The sequence below is a fragment of the Pseudorca crassidens genome, chromosome 19, assembly GCF_039906515.1.
Source record: "Pseudorca crassidens isolate mPseCra1 chromosome 19, mPseCra1.hap1, whole genome shotgun sequence".
Taxonomy (NCBI): Eukaryota; Metazoa; Chordata; class Mammalia; order Artiodactyla; family Delphinidae; genus Pseudorca; species Pseudorca crassidens.
Window position 1 is genome coordinate 18615410 of NC_090314.1, and position 20261 is coordinate 18635670.

At 46.0% G+C, this 20261-nt stretch overlaps 1 protein-coding gene across 2 annotated transcripts; it reads left to right on the forward strand.

Moving 5' to 3' along the window:
• The first annotated feature begins 514 nt into the window (after window positions 1–514).
• SPAG5 (sperm associated antigen 5) lies at window positions 515–19733 on the forward strand. 2 transcript variants are annotated; one of them, XM_067717366.1, is made up of 24 exons: window positions 515–670; window positions 930–1055; window positions 4763–5853; window positions 5943–6117; window positions 11346–11420; window positions 11669–11761; window positions 11857–11991; window positions 12204–12323; window positions 12446–12538; window positions 12641–12754; window positions 13100–13193; window positions 13353–13500; window positions 13580–13682; window positions 13870–14003; window positions 14212–14350; window positions 17178–17289; window positions 17457–17543; window positions 17805–17925; window positions 18042–18153; window positions 18535–18615; window positions 18777–18932; window positions 19013–19087; window positions 19218–19298; window positions 19537–19733. In XM_067717366.1, the coding sequence occupies exons 1-24, from the start codon at window positions 620–622 to the stop codon at window positions 19606–19608; spliced, it is 3588 nt and encodes a 1195-aa protein (XP_067573467.1). In that variant the 5' UTR covers window positions 515–619; the 3' UTR covers window positions 19609–19733. The 2 variants fall into 2 exon arrangements, with proteins under 2 accessions (XP_067573467.1, XP_067573468.1); XM_067717367.1 differs by having other exon boundaries at window positions 11672–11761.
• Window positions 19734–20261: the final 528 nt, after the last annotated feature.

The following is a 20261-nucleotide window of genomic DNA, read 5'->3' on the forward strand; positions in this document are numbered from 1 at the left end:
CCAGTAAACTTGTTGCGGACCCTGAGTTAAGTCCCAAGAAAAGTCCAGAAATTCTGAAGAGGCTAAATGACAGCGCAGGCTGAGAACCACGTCTCAGGCCATCACGGACGCAGGACCTATGCGCGGACCGAGCAGCCTACGTAAAAAACGCTCCACTCACCTTCCCTTCTATACCCCCGACCGGCTCCTGCCGGTCAAGGCTGAGATAGCTGAGGGAAACCCGAGGAGAAACTTCCTAAGGCCAGGCCACGGGGACAGCTTTTCCGACAGGGTGTGAGACTGGCCTACTCGAAGCAGGAGGGATGGACTCCTCAACTGTCCAACTTCCCGGTCACCCTCTCGGAGGTGAGGCCGAAAGGCTGGCTTTCGGGCTGGAGCACGTCCCGGTGGGTTGGGGGTCGGTTCGCAGAGCGCGCGCGCACAGGGGGCCGGGCGGGGCGGGTCCAATACAGGCCCCGCCCCAGCCCGCCGGGCTCGAGCCCGGAGCGGACGCGCCCACCTGACGCACTGAGACTTCGCAGCCAATCGGGAAGCGCGGAGCAGGTTCAAATAAAGACGGCGGGTGAGCATGGCGTCGCCTCTTGCGTGTAGGAGGTGATCACCCTGTGTTGTTTTGAAGATGTGGCGGGTGAAAAAACTGAATCTTAGCGTGTCGCCTTCGCCCCAACCGGTGAGCGGGAGGGCCTCATGGAGAGAGAGAGCTGGGCCGGGGTTTTGGGTCGGGGTCGCTGGCAGTGCCGGGCGTCGTGGAAAGCAGGGTCGAGCCTGGGGACGGGTGCATGTGGAGTCTAATGCTGGTCCTGATGTTCAGAGGACTGGGGTTGGAGCCTACTCTTGTTATTGCTCGTGAGCTTCTTAGGGAGGGAGGGGAGCTTCTTAGGGCAGGCTGGCAGAGCCCAGGCTTTCTCACATTCTCTCTTCTGTTTTAGGGAAAAGCAGCTATGAGAACGCCTCTCCGAGAACTTATCCTGCAGCCTGGTGCCCTCACCAACTCGGGAACAGGGCCCCCGATAGCCTACTCGTCCACCTCATCACTGTGCAAGCTAGGGCTGCAGGTGAGATTCGCCTGGCCAGCCTCTCGACTGGGCTCTTTGCCGAGGCGGAGAGCTCAGAGGAACAGAGGGCCAGGGTTGGAACGTAATTAATAACGATAATGAAGTTTCCTTCTTCGGTGACATCCATTTACAGCTATTCAGGCCAACAGAGAGGTACCCTAGGGTCGCTAAAGGAAGTCCACTGAGAACCCGCACCTCTATTTAGCTGTTAGTTTTTTTTATCACCACCTCCCCCGTTCAGTCTTTACCAAACGTCTCAGAAATAACTATCACTTTGGTTAGTGGTCTCCCTCTTTTTTTTTTTTTTTTTTTGTGGTACGCGGGCCTCATCACTGCTGTGGCCTGTCCCGTTGCGGAGCACAGGCTCCGGACGCGCAGGCTCAGCAGCCATGGCTCACGGGCCTAGCCACTCCGCGGCATGTGGGATCTTCCCAGACCGGGGCACGAACCCGCGTCCGCTGCATCGGCAGGCGGACTCTCAACCACTGCGCCACCAAGGAAGCCCCGAGTGGTCTCCCTCTTAATAGGGACTCACTTACGGAGAAGTCAGTCAGTTTTAAGAATGAGGCAATGTCCATCCATTCCCAGAGGTAGTCAAAACTCCCCTGGGATCAAGTTACACCCCTGAACCACCGGAGTTTAAACTAGCTCCTTGTAGAACTGCCCTCACTGAGCTGTACTTTTGTGAAAGGTCTTGAGAGACATAGCTATGTAGAAAATGCTTTTCAGTTCAAATAATGAGGATTGACTGTATACATTTCTCTGCCTGTTGCTTTTCTCATTTAACAATGTGGTTTAAATCCCTCCATGTCAACTAGTGTAGAGCTAATTCATAAGATACTGTGGTATGCATCAATCATAATTTAGTCATAAATGGTCATTTATCTTTCCACTTTTTTTTGCTAATGCAAACAATGCTAATGTAAATATCTTTGTACTGATACCTTTATTTCAATGAGATACATTTTCAGGAGTAGGATTATTGGTTTGAAGGAAAGATATTTTTAATTTTAAATTTTGTCAGATTGCTATCTAAGATAGCTATTACAATTCATATTCTGTCCAGCATTGTATGACGATATCCATTTCCCCACATCACCTCTTGTAGTAGTTGTTAGAGATCTTTAAAATTTTAGCCAGTCTGATGTGGTATCTTATTGTTACTTTAATTTGCATTTTCCTGACTACTAGTGAGTGTATCTCTTACATGTGAATTGGTTATTTGTGTTTGCTCTTTTGTGTAATGCTTATTTATATTATTTGCTCACTTTTCTATTGGGTGGTTAACTCTTTTTCATCATTTTCTAAGTGTATATTATAAATAGTCATCATTTGTCATGCTTTTTAGCTAATTTGTAATTTTCTTTTGATTTTTACCTTTAATCCAGGGGTTATCTAGGAGGGGTTCTTAATTTCCAAGTGCTTAAAAGCCATTTTGTGTCACCTTTTAAATTTATTTTCTTGCATTATGATCAGACTGTAATCTGTTGTCTTTGTAGCCAAGTATAGGATGAATTTTTCTGAGTGTTCCATGAACATATTAAAAAAAGCATATTTACTATTCAAAGGATGTCACATTCTATCATATCCAACAACAGATAGTTAATTACTCTGTCCTTGCACTTTTTTTAGTCTGCCAGATCTGTTGAGTTCTGTGTTGTCCTTGTCTGGTTTTGGTATCAACATAATTTTGGCCTTGTAAAATGAGTTAGGAAGTATTTCCTTCTCTTTCTTTAATTTTTTGGAAGAGCTTGAGACAAATGGGTATTAAATCTTCTTTGAATTTTGGTAAATTCAACCTGTGAAATAATCTGGTCCTGGACTTTTGTTTTCTGGGAGGTTTTATTTTAAAATTAATTAATTTATTTATTTATTTTGGCTGCTGTGGATCTTCGTTGTTGCATGTGGGCTTTCTCTAGTTGCGGCGAGCAGGGGCTACTCTTCGTTGCGGTGCGCAGGCTTCTCATTGTGGTGGCTTCTCTTGTTGCGGAGCACGGGCTCTAGGCGCGCGGGCTTCAGTAGTTGTGGCACGCGGGCTCTAGAGCACAGGCTGAGTAGTTGTGGCACACGGGCTTAGTTGCTCCGTGGCATGTGGGATCTTCCTGGCTCAGGGATCGAACCCATGTCCCTTGTATTAGCAGGCGGATTCTTAACCACTGTGCCACCAGGGAAGTCCCTCCTTTAGCACTTTGAAAGAAAACTTGAAAATTTGAAATAAAATACATGAAAGTACATAAAACATTGAGCCTAACAAATTTGTATAAAGCACACATCGTTGTAACCTATACCCAAGGACATTGCTAGAATGTCAGAAGTTTTAGCTCAACTTTATGTTTTAAAATTTCATCCACTGCTGTAAATGAGAAATTTCATGTAAGTCTAATTCTTTTTTTTTTTTTTTTGTAAATAATTGGTCTTTATAATCTAAAGCTTCTAAAATAGTTTTGTTGTTCTGATAGTTCAGAAATTTTATCATTTTTTGTCAGTCCTGCTTGGAACTTGGTGAGCCATTTTAATATGCAAACTCAGATCTTTCTTTACCTTAGAGAAATTTTCTTCTAATACTTGTTAATCAGTGCCCCACCTGTATGTGTTCTCTTTTCTCCTTGAACTTCTTTTATTCACATGTTAGGTTTGCTGGATTTATCTTCCAGTTCTCTTAGCTTTTCCCTCAGATTTACCTTTCTTTGTATTTTTGTCTTTAAGATATGTCTTCCACTTGATTGTCCAGGCCAGTAATTCTTGTCTTAACTCTGATCATCCTCTTTCAATGCATATTACTAAAATTTTTTGTTTAAAAGTAATATTTATTATTTCTAGAAAGTCTTTGTGTGTGTGAGTTGTACTCAGATCTTCTTATGTATGCATATATTTTTTGGTGCAAATTGTTATCTGTTTCTTCCGTCAGCTGTATTTTGGTAGGACCTACCTTTCCTAACTATCTTAGGGTTTGTCCTTTCTCTGGCTACTGGATCCACATAAGTACATTCATATTGTCCTTTTTTTGTTCATTGAGTCTCAGGACCAGCAGCCCTGCAAGTGGTAGAAAGTGCAGTGGTCTCCATCCCTATGAACCAGCAATTGGGAGGTTGTCACTCCCTTTTCAAGACACCAGGAAGAGTCTTTCTGCTCTTCATTCTCCTTTGCTACAAAGGCTAGAGCTCTTCAAATCCCAAGGATTGAATGGATTCAACCCATGTGTTCAGCATACCCTCAGTTCTTGCGGTCAAGGAGACTAGGTCACTGGCACAGGTTGATGTTGCCCTTTCTTCCTACGGTACATGGATCTCTGCGGGCCAAGTGCTCTCTCACTCTAGTCCCCAATTTCTCATCTGTTCCAAAAGGACTAAAATCTTATACCAACTGTAGAACTTGAGCCAGGGATCCCTCCTACCCTAGAAGTGGGTTGGAGTTAGGATTGGAGAAGAGTGGGGTCACTTTCAAGCTACCATCTTCCCATGACATGGATAGATTATCTTAGCCTTGTTTATACTGTAACCTGGTTCACTTGGAAGGACCCAGAATGGCTTCCCAGCTTTTCTACTGGGTCTCTGTAGTAAGTAGTAAGGCTTAGCCAAGGTCTTACCTAAGTAAAGGTAATGAGAACTCTTTCCTTTTTTGAGTTCAGACAGTATCCTGCACCCATAACTGTATATTGGGAACCAGAACTGACTGTATTAGTCAACTACTTTTGTTTCCTTCGGCAGGAAGGCAGCAACAACTCATCTCCACTGGATCTTGTCAATGCTAAGAAGACAGACTCCCCTTCAGAACAGTTCAGCCATCCCTCAACATGTCTAGAAGCTTGTCAACATGAATCAGATGAGCAGCCCCTAAATCTGATTCCCCAAACCAATTCTACTCCCAGAACATCTGAGGAAGCAGTAGATCCACTGGGCAACAATGTGGTTAAAACCATGGTCCTTGTACCTTCTCCAGGGGGGCAGCAGCAAAACATTACAGTCGAGGCCCATCTAGATACCATGGCAGAGACAAACAGCTTCTCTCTAGATGAGCCTTTGAGGACAGGAGATCTGCTGAGAAAGGGCGTGGCCCCCTGCATGGAAGACAACTTTTCAGAAATTGTTCCTGCTATGCCTGAGAAACCTACATTTCAGAATCCTCCATCCCATCTATTGGAGTACCCACAAAATTCCTGTTCTAAGCAACAGCTACACTGCTCCAGGGAAAGCCTGAAGGACAGTAGGACTGAGGCTGTGCCTGAGGACCTAGTCCTTTCTGAAAGTAATGCCTTGTTGCCTTCCTCCCCGCTCTGGCTTTCCCCTTCAACTGTCTTAGCAGCAGACTTCCCTGTCAGTCTTGTGGACCCAGGGGAGGAAATTTTAGAGCACAGAACTACAGAGGAGAGAGAAATGAGGTTTCCCACATTCCCTGAGGAGGCTGAATTGGGAGATCAAGCACTTGTCTCAAATATGGACGATATTCCATCCACAGGCCTGACCCCAAATCCAGGAGAAATGGAATCCCAGGCAGCTCCAGGGCCAGCAGTAGAAGATGCTGGGAGCATTCCCGTCTCTGATATGGGGCCTTGGATGTCTCCCCTGGCCTGGTTGGAAAAAGGTGTAAATACCTCCGTCATGCTGGAAAATCTCCGCCAGAGCTTATCTCTTCCCTCTGTGTTTCGGGATGCTGCGATTGGCACTACCCCTTTCTCTACTTGCTCGGTGGGGACTTGGTTTACTCCCCCAGCACAGCAGGAAAGGAGTACAAACACATCCCAAATAGGCCTGGTGGGCACCAAGGACAGTACTTCTGAGACAGAGCACCTTCTATGGGGGTAAGTATCCCTGTATCTTTGTGCTCCTGGACCTGCCACTCCCATCCCTTTCCCTCTCTTCTCCTCATGTTCTTCTCTTCCTACTGCAGCCGTCCTCCAGATCTGACTGCCTTATCTCGACATGACCTGGAAGATAACCTGCTGAACTCTCTTGTCATTCTGGAGGTACTCTCCCGCCAGCTGCAGGACTGGAAGAGCCAGCTGACTGGCCCTCACCCAGAAGTTCAGGACAGCAGCACACAGACTGACACCTTTTCCAATGGGGTAAGAAGGTTCTTCCCAAAGTGTGGAGGATCCCAGTGGGCCCTCTTCCTTAGAATATGTATAAAAGCTGAGGATCTGGAAAATCCCTTAGAGCTGTTGGTACTCACTATACCCCTGGGGTACCTCAAGACCTTCCAAGGGAATGCAAGCAAGGAAAGTTTTAAAGGAATCGGTTTCTAGATCTTCATCTTCCAAATGCACTCTTTACTAATTTGTTTTCTTTCCTACTTCCCCATTCTCAGTTACCCTTGCCCAATTTACTAATTTTACTATAAAGAAGAGCATATTTACTACCTGTCCTGAATCTTACATTGTCAAGAGGCAGCATTCAAAGGACAAATAGAAAATATTTGTGTACGTGCTGAGAAGGCAAATGACTGCAATGATTATGTAACATGTCATTTTTGTGTGCTTTCAACAAAATTGAAGGAAGACTTCAGTTACGTCAGTGGATGGAAGTTCACTGTGAGATTTTTGGCATGTATCTCCAAAGGAGCTCCTAGAATTGGGTGGCATGCCCTTCTTCCCTTCTTTCATTCCTACTTATTCCCATTATTTATGTGAAGAAATTTTCTCACAGAAATCTTTTTTTTTTTGGCTGCACCACATAGCTTGTGGGATTTCATTTCCCCAACCAGGGATCGAACCCAGGCCTTTGTCAGTGAGAGCACGGAGTCCTAACCACACGACCACCATGGAATTCCCTCACATAAATCTTGTATCTGTAAGAATGGAAAATAGGCATAAAATTCTTGCTGAACTACGTCTTATTGTAGGAATTATAGTAATCACAGACACATGAACTAATAAGGGGAGGGATGCTCCATCTATTTCATTAGTAGATGGATCTCCAGTAAAATTTTACTGGATATGTTTATGATTTTAATTAAAAATTATATTATTACAGTGATTAGTATACAACTGATGAAAATATTTCTCCATCCAAAAGAGAGTTTTCTCATTAAAATCTTATGTGGGACTTCCCTGGTGGCGCAGTGGTTAAGAATCCGTCTGCCAATGCAGGGGACACGGGTTCGATCCCTGGTCTGGAAAGATCCCACATGCCACGGAGCAACTAAGCCCGTGTGTCACAACTACTGAGTCTGTGCTCTAGAGCCCACGAGCCACAACTACTGAAGCCCGCACGCCTAGAGGCCGTGCTCCGCAACAAGAGAAGCCACTGCAATGAGGAGCCTGTACACCGCGACGAAGAGTAGCTCCCATTTGCCACAACTAGAGAAAGTCCGCGCACAGCAACAAAGACCCAATGCAACCAAAAATAAATAAATAAATTTAAAATCTTATGGTCAGAGGAATTAAAAATTTTTTTAAATTTATTTAAATTTAGATGAACTTTTGTTGTCGTTGCAGAGATACTAATAGAGTTTAAAGTGTAAAAGTATGTTTTATTAGGATAAAATTCTGAGAGGAGTAAAAATAGAGGTTCAAGGAGAAAAAGGGATGATATAAAATTTCTGTTAAAGAAGAACTTCGTGTATTTTTTAAAAATTAATAATTAATTTATTTTTGGCTGCGTTGGGTCTTCGTTGCTGTGCAACGGGCTTTCTCTAGTTCCAGTGAGTGGGGGCTACTCTTCGTTGCGGTGCGCTTCTCTTGTTGTGGAGCACGGGCTCTAGGCGTGTGGGTTTCAGTAGTTGTGGCACGTGGGCTCAGTAGTTGTGGCTCGTGGGCTGTAGAGCACACGCTCAGTAGCTGTGACACATGGGCTTAGTTGCTCCGCAGCATGTGGGATCTTCCCGGACCAGGGCTCGAACCCATGTCCCCTGCATTGGCAGGTGGATTCTTAACCACTGCGCCACCAGGGAAGTCCCTTTTGTGTATTTTCTAAAGGTGTCAAATAGGTATTAAATCATAATGGTTTATAAAGCAGAAACAAACACACCATTGTAAAGCAATTATACTCCAATAAAGACGTTAAAAAAATCATTATGGTGTATGTAACATTTATACCATTGGGTATATTTAAGACTGATGTAACAGTTTTATTTCAAACTGTCAATGTTTATAAGGTCGTGGAAATTACAGCCTTTGTAACGATTTAAACGTAAGGGTACTCCAGCTTTCAAAATTACTGTAGGAGATATGAGAGGAAAACAGTTTAAAGACCATTGTTCTAGAGGAGTCTTGCTGTGAGAGCACAGGCCGAGGAAGTAAGGGAATGTGTCAGGGAAGGAATTGAGGTCCTTAATGTGCCTGTTGAGGTAATAGGTGGCTGTTGCTAAGAAGAGATGGTCTCGGGAATTCCCTGGTGGTCCAGTGGTTGGGACTCCGCGCTCACTGCTGAGAGCCGGGGTTCAATCCCTGGTCGGGGAACTAAGATCCCAGAAGCCGCGCAGCGTGGCCAAAAAAAAAAACGATGGTCTCTAAAACTCCAAAGACCTCCTTTGAGTTGAAAATATCCTCAAAATAATGACTTTACTCTTTGTCAAAATCCTGGAAGCCATAGGCTCACCATTCCTGTATTTTCTTATTTTTGTATCCTTTCCTCTTGTCCTTGACCTTGTTCCCCATTCCTGAGTTGGCCTTGTACCCTCTTTCCTTGAAGCTTGCCAAATCCTTTTAGAGACCACTGGAGCAGAACCAAAGAGAGGAAATGACAGTGCCTTCAGCCATTCCCCATCACAGTGCCATGTCCTTGCCGCTTGGCTGCCTCATTCACGCTAATCTCATCACCTGCCTGACTGGCCAGCCCTGAGCAGTATGTGTGCCCTGTTCCAGGGCTCCAGGGGTAACTCTGTGCCTTACTGCATGATGCAGTCGGGAACAATGTCTGCTTTGCTGGGGAGGGGAGTGATGAACTCCAAGAGATCTGCGTCCTTATATCCAGGCTGCTGCAGCATCGTGACTCAGCACTGCTGCTCCAGCACTAGGCTTTTTCCTAGACGATGGCTGCCTTGCAGCAGTAATGAAGGTTCCCCACTTTTCTCTCAGAACTTCAAAGTTTCTCTACGGCTCTGCTGCCTTTGAAATCATACTTATCTACTCCACATAGCACACTAAGATTTTCGTCTGCCCCAAGATAATGAACAGACCATTAGAGATTAAGAAAATTAAAATGAGTAGTAAATAAATATTTGAGAAGGTTACCATTACTGGTAATCAGAGAAATGCAAATCGCAACATGAGATGCTATTTTCTTCTGACAAAATAGCAAAGAATAAAATAGATAATAGTGGTAAGCATTGTCCTGTCGTCAGTAGGGCATAAATTGGTTCAATCTTTTTTTTTATGCTTTAAAACAGTTATATTTAATATTACATTTAAAATTTTTTTCTCTTGTTTGAACATTATGCCTTTAAACGGGTTCAGCCATTTTTGAAGGCAATTTCAACTGCTCAAAGCAGTTCAAACTTTTTGATCCAGTAACCCCACTTCTAGGGTTAAATCCTAACGGGAAAAAAAAATTCTGCATAAAGATGATAACTTAAAAAAAATGAAAAATAATGAAAAATAATGGTACATCCATAAGATGGGATATCCTAGTTATTTAAAAGTATATTTATGAAGAGTTTTTTTTTTTTCCAGCCATGCAGTGTGGCATGCAGGATCTTATTTCCCCCACCAGGGATCAAACCCATGCCCCCTGCAGTGGAAGTATAGAGTCCTAACCACTGGACTGCCAAGAGTTTTTAATAGTTTAATAAGTTTAATGTTCATGGTTTTTAAAGAAAGGAATTCAGAATCCGCCTGCCAATGCAGGGAGCATGCGTTCGATCCCTGGTCTGGGAAGATCCCACATGCCGTGGAGCAGCCAAACCTGTGCGCCACAAGTACTGAGCCTGCGCTCTAGAGCGTGCGAGCCACAACTACTGAAGCCCACGCACCTAGAGCCAGTGCTCCACTGCAATGAGAAGCCTGTGCACCACGACGAAGAGTAGCTCCCACTTGCTGCAACTAAAGAAAGCTCACGCACAGCAACGAAGACCAAACCGTAGCCAAAAATAAATAAATAAATAAGACCCCACAAGCCCCATGGCCTAGCCAAAAAAAAGATACCTAGAGATCAACATAAATAAATAAATAAATAAAAAGAAGAAAAAAAGAAGAAAAAAAGGAGTTCAGAGTTCATATAACCTCTAAGAGGCTTTGAGGTGAGGTAAAATATCAGCAGAGGTTAAAAATGAGTGATGCTCCACTTTGATAGGTCTCCCTAAAGCACACATCCCAGTCTCAGGCTCTCAGTGAGGACACTAAATGTAAACTCAGGGCTAAATAACATGAGTATAATAAAATTAAGTAAGAAAAGCAGGACCCCACATTTATTTATATATTATAATCACAATTGTGGTTTTCTTAAGCATTACTGTCTTTCATCAAATCTAAGATACTATCAATATTGAATGCATACCAATGTCAGTGGTGTTAAAATGTAAAAAGACAGGGACCTCCCTGGTAGTTCAGTGGCTCAAACTCTGTGCTTCCAATGCAGGGGGCACGGGTTTGATCCCTGGTTGGGGAACAAAGATCCCACATGCTGCGCAGTGCGCCAAAATAGAAAACAATTGTAAAAAGGCAATCATCTTAGAATTTATTAAATATAGTTCTTTCTTTTTTTTTTCTTTTTTTTTTCGGTATGCGGGCCTCTCACTGTTGTGGCCTCTCCCACCGCGGAGCACAGGCTCCGGACACGCAGGCCCAGCGGCCATGGCCCACAAGCCCAGCCGCCCCGCGGCACGTGGGATCCTCCCAGACCGGGGCACAAACCCACGTCCCCTGCATCGGCAGGCGGACTCCCAACCACTGCGCCACCAGGGAAGCCCTAAATATAGTTATTTCTTTGTAAATCAGTAGTCTACTACTTTTTTCTCCCCCTGACACCTGAGGGAGGTAACATACTCATCAGTTACAGCAAATCCCTATAGCAAGGAAATCTGGTGTGGAGGTATATTGAAATCTCTTGAGGTGGGTACTGTACTGTTGGTTGAGAATCACTGCTCTAGGGGTGAAATTGATAATGATTCTTTTTCCATTTTATTCACTTTCCTATTTCCAAAATTTTACAGTAAACACATAATCAGAAAAAAAAGTTATTTTAAAAAGTAATTTTTTTACCTACCTCTGGATTTTTTCTGACTTGGCTTCATCAAGCTGTGAGCCTTGCTCCTGATTTTAATGGGAAAGGTTCCTGTATCTCGGTGGGAGGGGGAAAGAGCTGCTGGTGGTGCATGTTGCCTATGCAAGAGGGGCAACTCTGTTTCTCCAACTAGATGAGTAAGAAACCTCAGCATCTTCAGGAGAGCCAGGAGATTGGACAGGCTCTGCGGCAGGCCAGGAATGTCATGGTAAGTGTTGACTGACCTTACACCGTTGCTGGGTCTCCTGTGAAGATCAAGAATGGCGACTCCTGAGCAGTTAGCAGATGATGGATGGTACTCAGCCATGGTAGTGAAGGGAGGTTTCCTTTTGTTAAGAACATCTCTTCCTTATTGGGAGCGTGAAATTGGGGTTGGTGGCTTCCTCCTCAGTGTCCCAGCTTACTTCCTGCTTAATGACTTTATTTGATCTAGCCTAACCATCTCTCCCTCTACAGCAGTCATGGGTGTTGGTCTCTAAAGAGCTGATATCCTTGCTTCAACTATCTCTGCTGCACTTAGATGAAGATAAAACTGCTTTGAGTCAGGAGGTAAGCAGCATGCAGATGGAGGCAGAGGCCTTTGGTGGGATTGAAATTCAGCCAAATAAAGAAACCAGACACAGTATGTGATTCTTATCTTATAGTCTTGGCGTACAGAAACCTTGGTGTCCCGCTGTTTTGATGTGTTGAAGAAATTAAGGGCAAGGCTCCAGAGCCTCAAAGCAGAAAGGGAGGAGGCAAAGCACAGAGAGGAAATGGCCCTCAGAGGCAAAGATGCGGTAAGGTGTCAGGCTTTTGTTCCTGGATGTAGGAGGTCTCTTCCTAAGGTTCCTGCAGGAACATAAATTGACTTGAGACACAGATGGGTGGCCTGAGAACTGCTTGCCCTGGGGAATAATGAACTAAACTGCTGGTGTGATGGATAGTTATGGCTTTTTGTGCTGTATCCTTCCTCTGCCCGCAATGTCCTCTCAACCTCTTCTCTAAACAGGCAGAGACAGTGCTAGAGGTTTTCTGTGCACACGCCAGCCAGCGCATCAGCCAGCTGGAACAGGACCTGGCATCCATGGGGGAATTCAGAGGCCTTTTGAAGGAAACCCAGACCCAACTGGTAATTGAAGACATATTCTTTCCTGGGATCCATACTGACACACTGGGAGGATGGTCATGTACCCCTACTTCCCTGTATCCACAGGGAAAGGGCTCCCTCCATTGACAATCCTTCTCATGTAGGTCGGGCTTCACACTGAGCAAGAAGGGTTGGCTCAGCAGACAGCAAGTCTTACTTCAGCCTTGCAGCAGGACTGGATATCCATGCAACTGGATGTGAGTATTTGGGGCCATTATACTGCTCCTTTGCTCACAGCCAGCCCTGTTAGGAGTCTTGTCTTAAGGGTGCTCTTCTGACCTGCTTGCTTCCCCTGGTAGTATGTAACATGGACAGCTCTGCTGAGCCGGTTTCAACAACTCACAGAGAAGTTTACAGCCAAGAGCCGGCAGACCCTGCAGGAACGTGATGCTGCAATTGAGGAAAAGCAGCAGGTACAAACCAGGAGTGGGGACTGCTTAGGCCTCGTTTCCTCCTTCTTCTCTACAGAAGGCCTTTCTGATGAGTGGTGTCATTAGCCTCTTCCCTGGGACCTATCTTCTTTCCATCTGTGGGTTTGGAGACCAGCCAGCCCCTTTGCTATAAGATGGCCTTCAGCACCTTCTTCAGCAACTTTCCTCCTGTTTCTACTTTTTCCTGAGGATCAGACTCATTTGCTGCAGTGTTTTTGCCCAGGAACAATGTGGTTTATTGTCCTGTCCAGAAAGAGAAACTGGACTAAGTCTTGGGACTCTTGATTCAGGAGGAGCTGTGGGAAGAAAACTATCTTTTTCTCCTAGGTTTCCAGGGAGCTGGAACAAGTCTCTACCCATTTAGAGGACTGCAAAAGCCAACTAGAACAACTGGAGTTGGAAAACAGTCGTCTGGCAACAGGTGTGCATGTGTGCATGCGTACAAGCAGTTGTACCCTGCTGAGGCTTGGGGTGTGGCAGTGGCGTAAGAAAGTGCTCTAGGGCACTTGTCTTAGAGCAGAAGTGTGGGGACGTTTGGGCCTGGTGACCACATGGTGTCATTAGGATAATTTTGGTCTAGATCTCCGGGCTCAGCTGCAGATTCTGGCCAGCATGGAGAGTCAGCTAAAAGAGCTACAGAGTCAGCATGCCAATTGTACCCAGGACCTGGCCATGAAGGATCAATTGCTCTGCCAGCTTACCCAGAGCAGTGAGGAGAAGGCTGCTCAGTGAGTTCCTCTCAGGTTATTGTGGCAGTAGGCATCCAGGATATGGGACCAATGGGATCTAATGTAAGGTCTCTGGCAGATGGCAAAAGGAAGAGATGGCATTAAAACATATGCAGGCAGAGCTGCAGCAACAACAGGCGGTCCTGGCCAAGGAGGTGCAGGACCTAAAGGAGACCCTGGAGGTAAGGAAGATGGCTTGGGGCAGGGGAGCTGCAGGAGTGTGACTCTTCCCTGATGGTATTGAGGTGAGGTTTGAGACTCTGGACTGGAAAAAGCCTCTGTTCCCAGGACTCTAAAATTTCCCACTTAGATGCATTTTCCCCCTCCCTTCCTTTCTCCTTGCCTTCCTTCCTGCTCCTGTCTCCCCAGTTTGCAGAACAAGAGAATCAGGTTGCTCACCTGGAGCTGGGCCAGGTTGAGTGTCAGTTGAAAACCACCCTGGAAATACTCCGGGAGCGCAGCCTGCAGTGTGAGGACCTGAAGGACACCGTGGAGAACCTGAAGTAAGACCTCTACCTTTCTGTGCTTCCCTGTTAGTGTTTATCTCAGGACTGCTTCTAGAAGCTAAAGTCTCCAAGAAGGGAATTGTGACAGGGTCTGAGAGCCTCTTGTTTCCCCTCTTTGAACGCAGTTCTGTGTGGGGATTTGGAGAAGTGTTCAGGGAAGGTCACCTGGTGTTTGGCTGTCTTCTCTGTTCCTTCCTTATTTCAGGGCTAAACTGGCCAGCACCATGGCAGAGAAACAGCAGCAAGACCTGGAGAAGACACGCCAGTATTCCCAAGAGCTAAGGGTGCTGACTGAGCAACTCCGGAGCCTGACCCTCTTCCTACAGACAAAACTGAAGGAGAAGGTAGGGTCCGGGGTTTCCTTCTCTTCCCTTACAATTGTATCAATATCTTTGAATAAAGACGGTTTTATTTCTTCCTTTCTGAACTGTATACCTTTTATTTCCTTTTCTTGTCTTACTGTGTTAGCTAGAACTTCCCCTATAGTGTTGAAAAGGAATGGTGAGAGGGGACATCCTTGCCTCGTACCTGATCTTAAAGGGAAAGCTTTGAGTTTCTCACCTTTAAGTATGATGTTAACTGTAGGCTTTTTGTAGATATTCTTTATCCAGTTGAGGAAGTTCCCCTCTAATCCTAGTTTACTGAAAGTTTTTCCACTTGTATCTTTATTGTATAGAATGGTCTTCCTAAAATTCTACTCTCGTCCCATCTCTGTGACCTTCAGTGATTTTCAGTTGCCTACAGGATGTCTTCAAGCTGTCACTCAAACTTTTCTTCTTCTGTCTCCTACCTCCCTGTTATGAACCCTTTACTCCCATAGACTGCCTACGTACTACACACACGTCTCATCCCCATTTGCACCCAGATGCGTGCTGTTACCACGTCCGTTCTCTTCTATCTTCAAACTGGAAATACCTTTTCCTTCCTATTAAAATCCTCCCTGGTTCACCTTCTTCTTTGAAATGTTTCCAAACATCAGTGGACTCAGTGATCTCCTGCTATATTCCTCATGAACTTACTCTCCTTTTGCACTTGTATTAATTTTCCTTGGATGTTTGGTCTCTTCAACTAGACTGTATTTAAAGAAAGCAGAAATTTAGCCTTGCTTCTTTGGCTTCCCCACAGTGCACACTGAACAATAAATGGATATTTTTTAGAATGCAGCGTTAGTTAGCTTATTCAACAGTTAAAGACACAGCCAGAATCCTGAAATCGAATTGCTTATGATCTGACCCCATTCCCCAGTGTGTGCCAAGCACAGGAGTCCAGTCTTGCAGGGAAGACAGACAGATGTAAACTTGTCATCTTGGCTTGTGATTATGATAGAGGTTGCCTGGATGGCCACTGAGGGTTGCCTGGATGACCACAGAGAAAGGAGCATCAGTTTTACCTTTGAGAGTTAAGATGTCTTCTCAGAGCAGGTGACTCTTGGTCAGAGTCTTGAGGTTAGAAGTTTGTAGGGCAGGGTTGGGTATATAGGAAGGCCCACCAGGCAGAGGGAATAGTATGAAAATCATAGAGGCACTATGGGTACTTTTTGTAGTGTCTACCTTGTGACAAGACCTGGGTTAGGTGCTGGGACTACAGGTGAACAAGGCCAAGGCCCTGCTCATGTGGAATGTGGTGAGTTTGGGAACTGGGAGGTAGCTCTTTATGATTGGATTATAGGAGCTATGTGGGGCAAGGATGATAAGGAGAAAAGGCTGGAGAGCTAGGCAGGGGCCAGATTTTTGAAGGTTTGAACTAAAGGGATATGGAGGAGGGGATGAATTGGATGAATTGAATACATATTTAGGAAGTAAAAGTAACAGAATGGGGACTTCCCTGGCGGTCCAGTGATTAAGACTTCTCCTTCTAATGCAGGCGGTGCGGGTTTGATCCCTGGTTGGGGAGCTAAGATCCCACATGCCTCGCGGCCAAAAAACCAAAACATAAAACAGAAGCAATATTGTAACAAATTCAATAAAAAAGACTTTAAAACTGGTCCACATCAAAAAAATCTAAAAAAAAAAGTAACAGAACGTGGTGACCAGTTTGATATAGGAGTGTGGTGGAAGAATGAATGATGATCTCTAGATTGCTGGAAAGATGGTGACACTCTAGAACTGGGATTGGCAGACTTTTCCTGTAACGTGCAATATGATAAATATTTTCGGCTTTGCAAGCCACATGGTCTTTGTCTCAACTACTCAACTCTGCCTTTGTAGCTCAACAGCAGGCATAGAGAGTATATAAATAAATGGATGTGGCAGTGTTCCAATAAAACTTTATTTACAAAAACAGGTGGCAGGCCAGATTTGAACCACAGGCTGTAATTTGCTGCTCCCCTGCTCTAGGATCTTAAATACAGATGGAGGAATAGATTTTTGGTGGGGTGGGACAGGAAAAATGGTTAGCTCAGCTTTATACACACTAAATTTCAGATGAACTGTGGAGCAATCTGGTAGATTTTTCACAGGTAGTTGAGCCTTTGGGCCTGGAGATTGGGAGAAGGTCCAGTTGAGAGAGACAGATTGAAGGGTCATCCATGTAGAAGTGGATGTTTTTGTGGAGCTCCTGAGGTGAGGCCACCTGGGGAATGTAAAGAGTCAAGGATGAACCAAAAGGAGCCCACAGTTAAAGAAAGACCTGTGGATAGAGAGAAGAGATAGCCAGAAAGGTATGAGTCCTACCTGTGAAGGAGAGAGAGTCATGTCACACAAGTGAAGAAAATGAAGTTTCTAAAAGAACATGGTCATTGGTTATCACATAGGTCAGGTAAAATAAGACCTGAAAGGTGTCTGATGCTATCGGTGTACCAAATAATGAGAATTTCTGTGGAATGGTCGGGCAGAAGCCTGAGTGTAGTGGGCTAGGGAGTCCATACATGGTGAGAATTTTAGGCAAGAAATGTAGGCTTTTCTTTTCTTTTTTTTTAATGGAAGGGAAAAGAAAAGGCAGTAGCTAAAAGCATACTTAAGGTAAGAAGAAGGGTTTTTGTTTTTTTTTTAATTGTTGTTTTAGTGAGAGAGAATTAAGTTCAGGGAAAGGAGCTAATGGAGAAGTTGAAGATAGAGAACAGAGGTGACATATAGAACAGCATCCCGAGGAGATGGCCGGTGAATACCTGGAAGTTCAGGGAACCCACTATCCCTGAAAAGCAGCTGACGTTTTTTTTTCCTTTGCCCTTAGGCTGAACCAGAGACCCTCCCGATAAGCACAGCCTGTGCTCCTTCCCAGGAACACCCTCTGCCCAGTGACAGCACCTTTTTGAGAAGCACCCTGACAGCAGTGGCAGATGAAGGTTAAAGGCCCTGGGATTTAGGGGTGGGAAAGTTGTGGCGCTGCTCCTGATATCTTCAGCTGTTGAAGATGCCGCCAACAGACCCTGTCTCTCCCTGGCTCCCCTGATGGCCGACCCTTGACTGGGTCACCCGAGGGGCCCTCTACCATGGTTGCATTTTGTTTTAGAGCCAGAATCAGCTCCTGTGCCCTTGCTTGGAAGTGACAAGAGTGCTTTCACCAGAGTAGCATCAACGGTTTCCCATCAGCCTACAGGTTAGGATGGGCTCCAGGGATCCTGCCTCATTTCTAGATCTGGTAGTGATGATAAAGACTAAAGCAGTGAGAAGTGCTTTGCTCTAAAAACCTCAATTTTACTTGGGCTCATTTCATTTCTGCCTTTTGGGATCGGTAGTGTTCCAGACATTCAGATCCTGTGGGTGGGGAACATGGATAAGAGTTGTGGAAGTGATAGCTACACACTCCTTCCTTCCAGAGCTAAAGGGCTCTACCTCTATCTAGTACTTTGTCTTTCAGAAACCCCAGGCATCGAGAATAGCCTGGCAGAAATGAGTACTGTGACTCTGGAGCTTCAGAGCCTGTGTTCCCTGCTGCAGGAGTCTAAAGAAGAGGCTGTCAGGACTCTGCAGCGAAAGATGTGAGTGGAGTGCAGTCTTGGTGAGAGGGGGCAGGTCAGGTGAGCAGCCCCTTATGTTAAGGGCCCAGGCAGCCCCTGGGGGGACCGGAATAATGCTGAATTCTTCCCTCCCCTAGAGGTGATCTGCAGGCTCAGCTGCAGGCCCAGGAAGAACAGCATCAGGAAGCCCAGAAGGCAAAGGAAGCGGACATAGAGAAGCTGAACCAGGCCTTGTGCTTGCGCTACAAGGTGGAGGAGGGGCCTGGAAGTGAAGCGATGAAGAACTGGGGCAACTGTGAGGGCCCACTGGGAGCTGTTGTCTCTCCAGGAATCTGGGTGGTGGAGATTTTCCAACCATTGCCCTAGTTTTGCCCTTCCTGGGGTCAGACAATTCACATGTTTGGGAACCAGCTAGAGACTGACCCATCTTCCAGGCTGACCTAGAACTCCAGGAGAGCTCTCTCAACAGGGAAATGTGCCTGGCCTGACGTAGCCCTAGAGGAAGAATTGGAGTGTTATCAATTGGTATCACCTGGGCTGAGCATGGTCCGGCACCAAATCCTATCTCCTGGCAAGGGCTGCAAAGAAGCCAGCTCTCCCACTGCCTTCTTACCTCCCTTTTCCTCACAGAATGAAAAGGAGCTCCAGGAAGTGGTACAGCAGCAGAATGAGAAGATCCTAGAGCAGATAGACAAGAGTGGTGAGCTCATAGTACGTTCATCATGATGCCCAGCCTCTGCCTTCTATGTCACTGGTAGCCAGGGTCACAAATGTGGGAATTGGGTCCCCTGGTCTACCCTTGCTCACCACATGGGATAAGGATAGAGAGGACCTTTGAGGGCTACTAGATACCTCTCCATTCTCATCCCCAGAGGCTTAGAGAGGAGGTGACCCAGCTCACCCGTTCACTTCGTCGTGCGGAGACAGAGACTAAGGTGCTCCAAGAGACCCTGGCAGGCCAGCTGAACCCTGACAGTCAGCCCATGGCCACTAACTGGATCCAGGAGAAAGTGTGGCTCTCCCAGGAGGTGACTCAGAGTTAACAGAAGAGCTGGGCAACTGGTGGGAACCCTAGGCTGTGCCCCTACTGATCTGAACATATCTGTAGGTGGACAAGCTGAGGGTGATGTTCCTGGAGATGAAAAATGAGAAGGCAAAACTCATGGTCAAGTTCCATAGCCACGTAAGAATTTCCATGTCATTCTAGGGCTATTTCCTGTCACCACTAGCAAGTGCCCTGCCATATTTATCTTTCCCCACAAGCTATGTTGTTCTTTTAAGCATAGAGCTTATGCATCCTATTTGCTTTTTAGAGAAACATCCTGGAAGAGAATCTGCGGCGCTCTGACAAGGAGTTAAAGAAACTAGATGACATTGTTCAGCATATTTATGAGGTAAAGGAGGGAGGGAGTGGATGCAGCTAAGGCACTTGGTATAAGCCCTGGCCCAGGGGGTACTGATGAGTATAGTTGTGGTTCCCAGCCTTTGCTGAGAGCTGGGCCTGACTCACTATTGCAGCCTTCTCTGTGGCTTCCATTTTCGCCCCTCTAACTCAGTGGGTGCTTCTTGGGGCTGGGAGCCTTGGGCCTTTGGCCTGTGACCCTGAGCTGCCTTTTCTGTATCTCTTGCCAGACTCTGCTGTCCATCCCAGAGGTCGTGAGGGGTTGCAAGGAGCTACAGGGATTGCTGGAATTTCTGAGCTAAGAAACTGAAAGCTGGACTCTGTTTCACCCCTTTTTACCTGCAGTACTCCCTTACCCCAACACCAGGACCAATTGGCTTAGAGCCAGCTCTGTTTAATGCTATTTAAATAAAGTATATTTAATGTATTTCTTCAGGCTCACTGAATCTTATTTCTTGGGTAGGAGGTGGGTGGATGAGGTCAGGGGAGAGGCAGCTTGGCCCTCTTGCCTGGGCATCCTCCACACACCCCTCCCACTGCATCCAGAGCCAAAGCCAGTCTCCCCCCACCACCCCGACGCCTTTTCTTCCCCAGATACTCTGGTAACTGGACTGCTTGTTCCCTGGCTCACTGCCTGTAGCCCTGGTGAATAAGGGGGTGAGGACAGAGAAACTCAGTTCCTTACTCTCTGCCCTGGACTCCCACACTGTTGGTGCCTGTGTCCCATCTAACCCAACCGTTGTGATTGTTTAGGTGACCCTCCTTCACCAGACCAGGCTTCGTCCCCAACAGCCATCACAGTGCTCTGCACATGGTAAAGGCAATTGTGGCAGAAATGAGGCGAGGCCATTTCCTGCCCATGGGGCCTTGGTGGCTGGCCCGCGAGGTGGGAGGGGGACAGTGCGCAACCACCTCGGAGATCCCAGCAGAGTAGTCACTCCACCTCGTCGCCCCG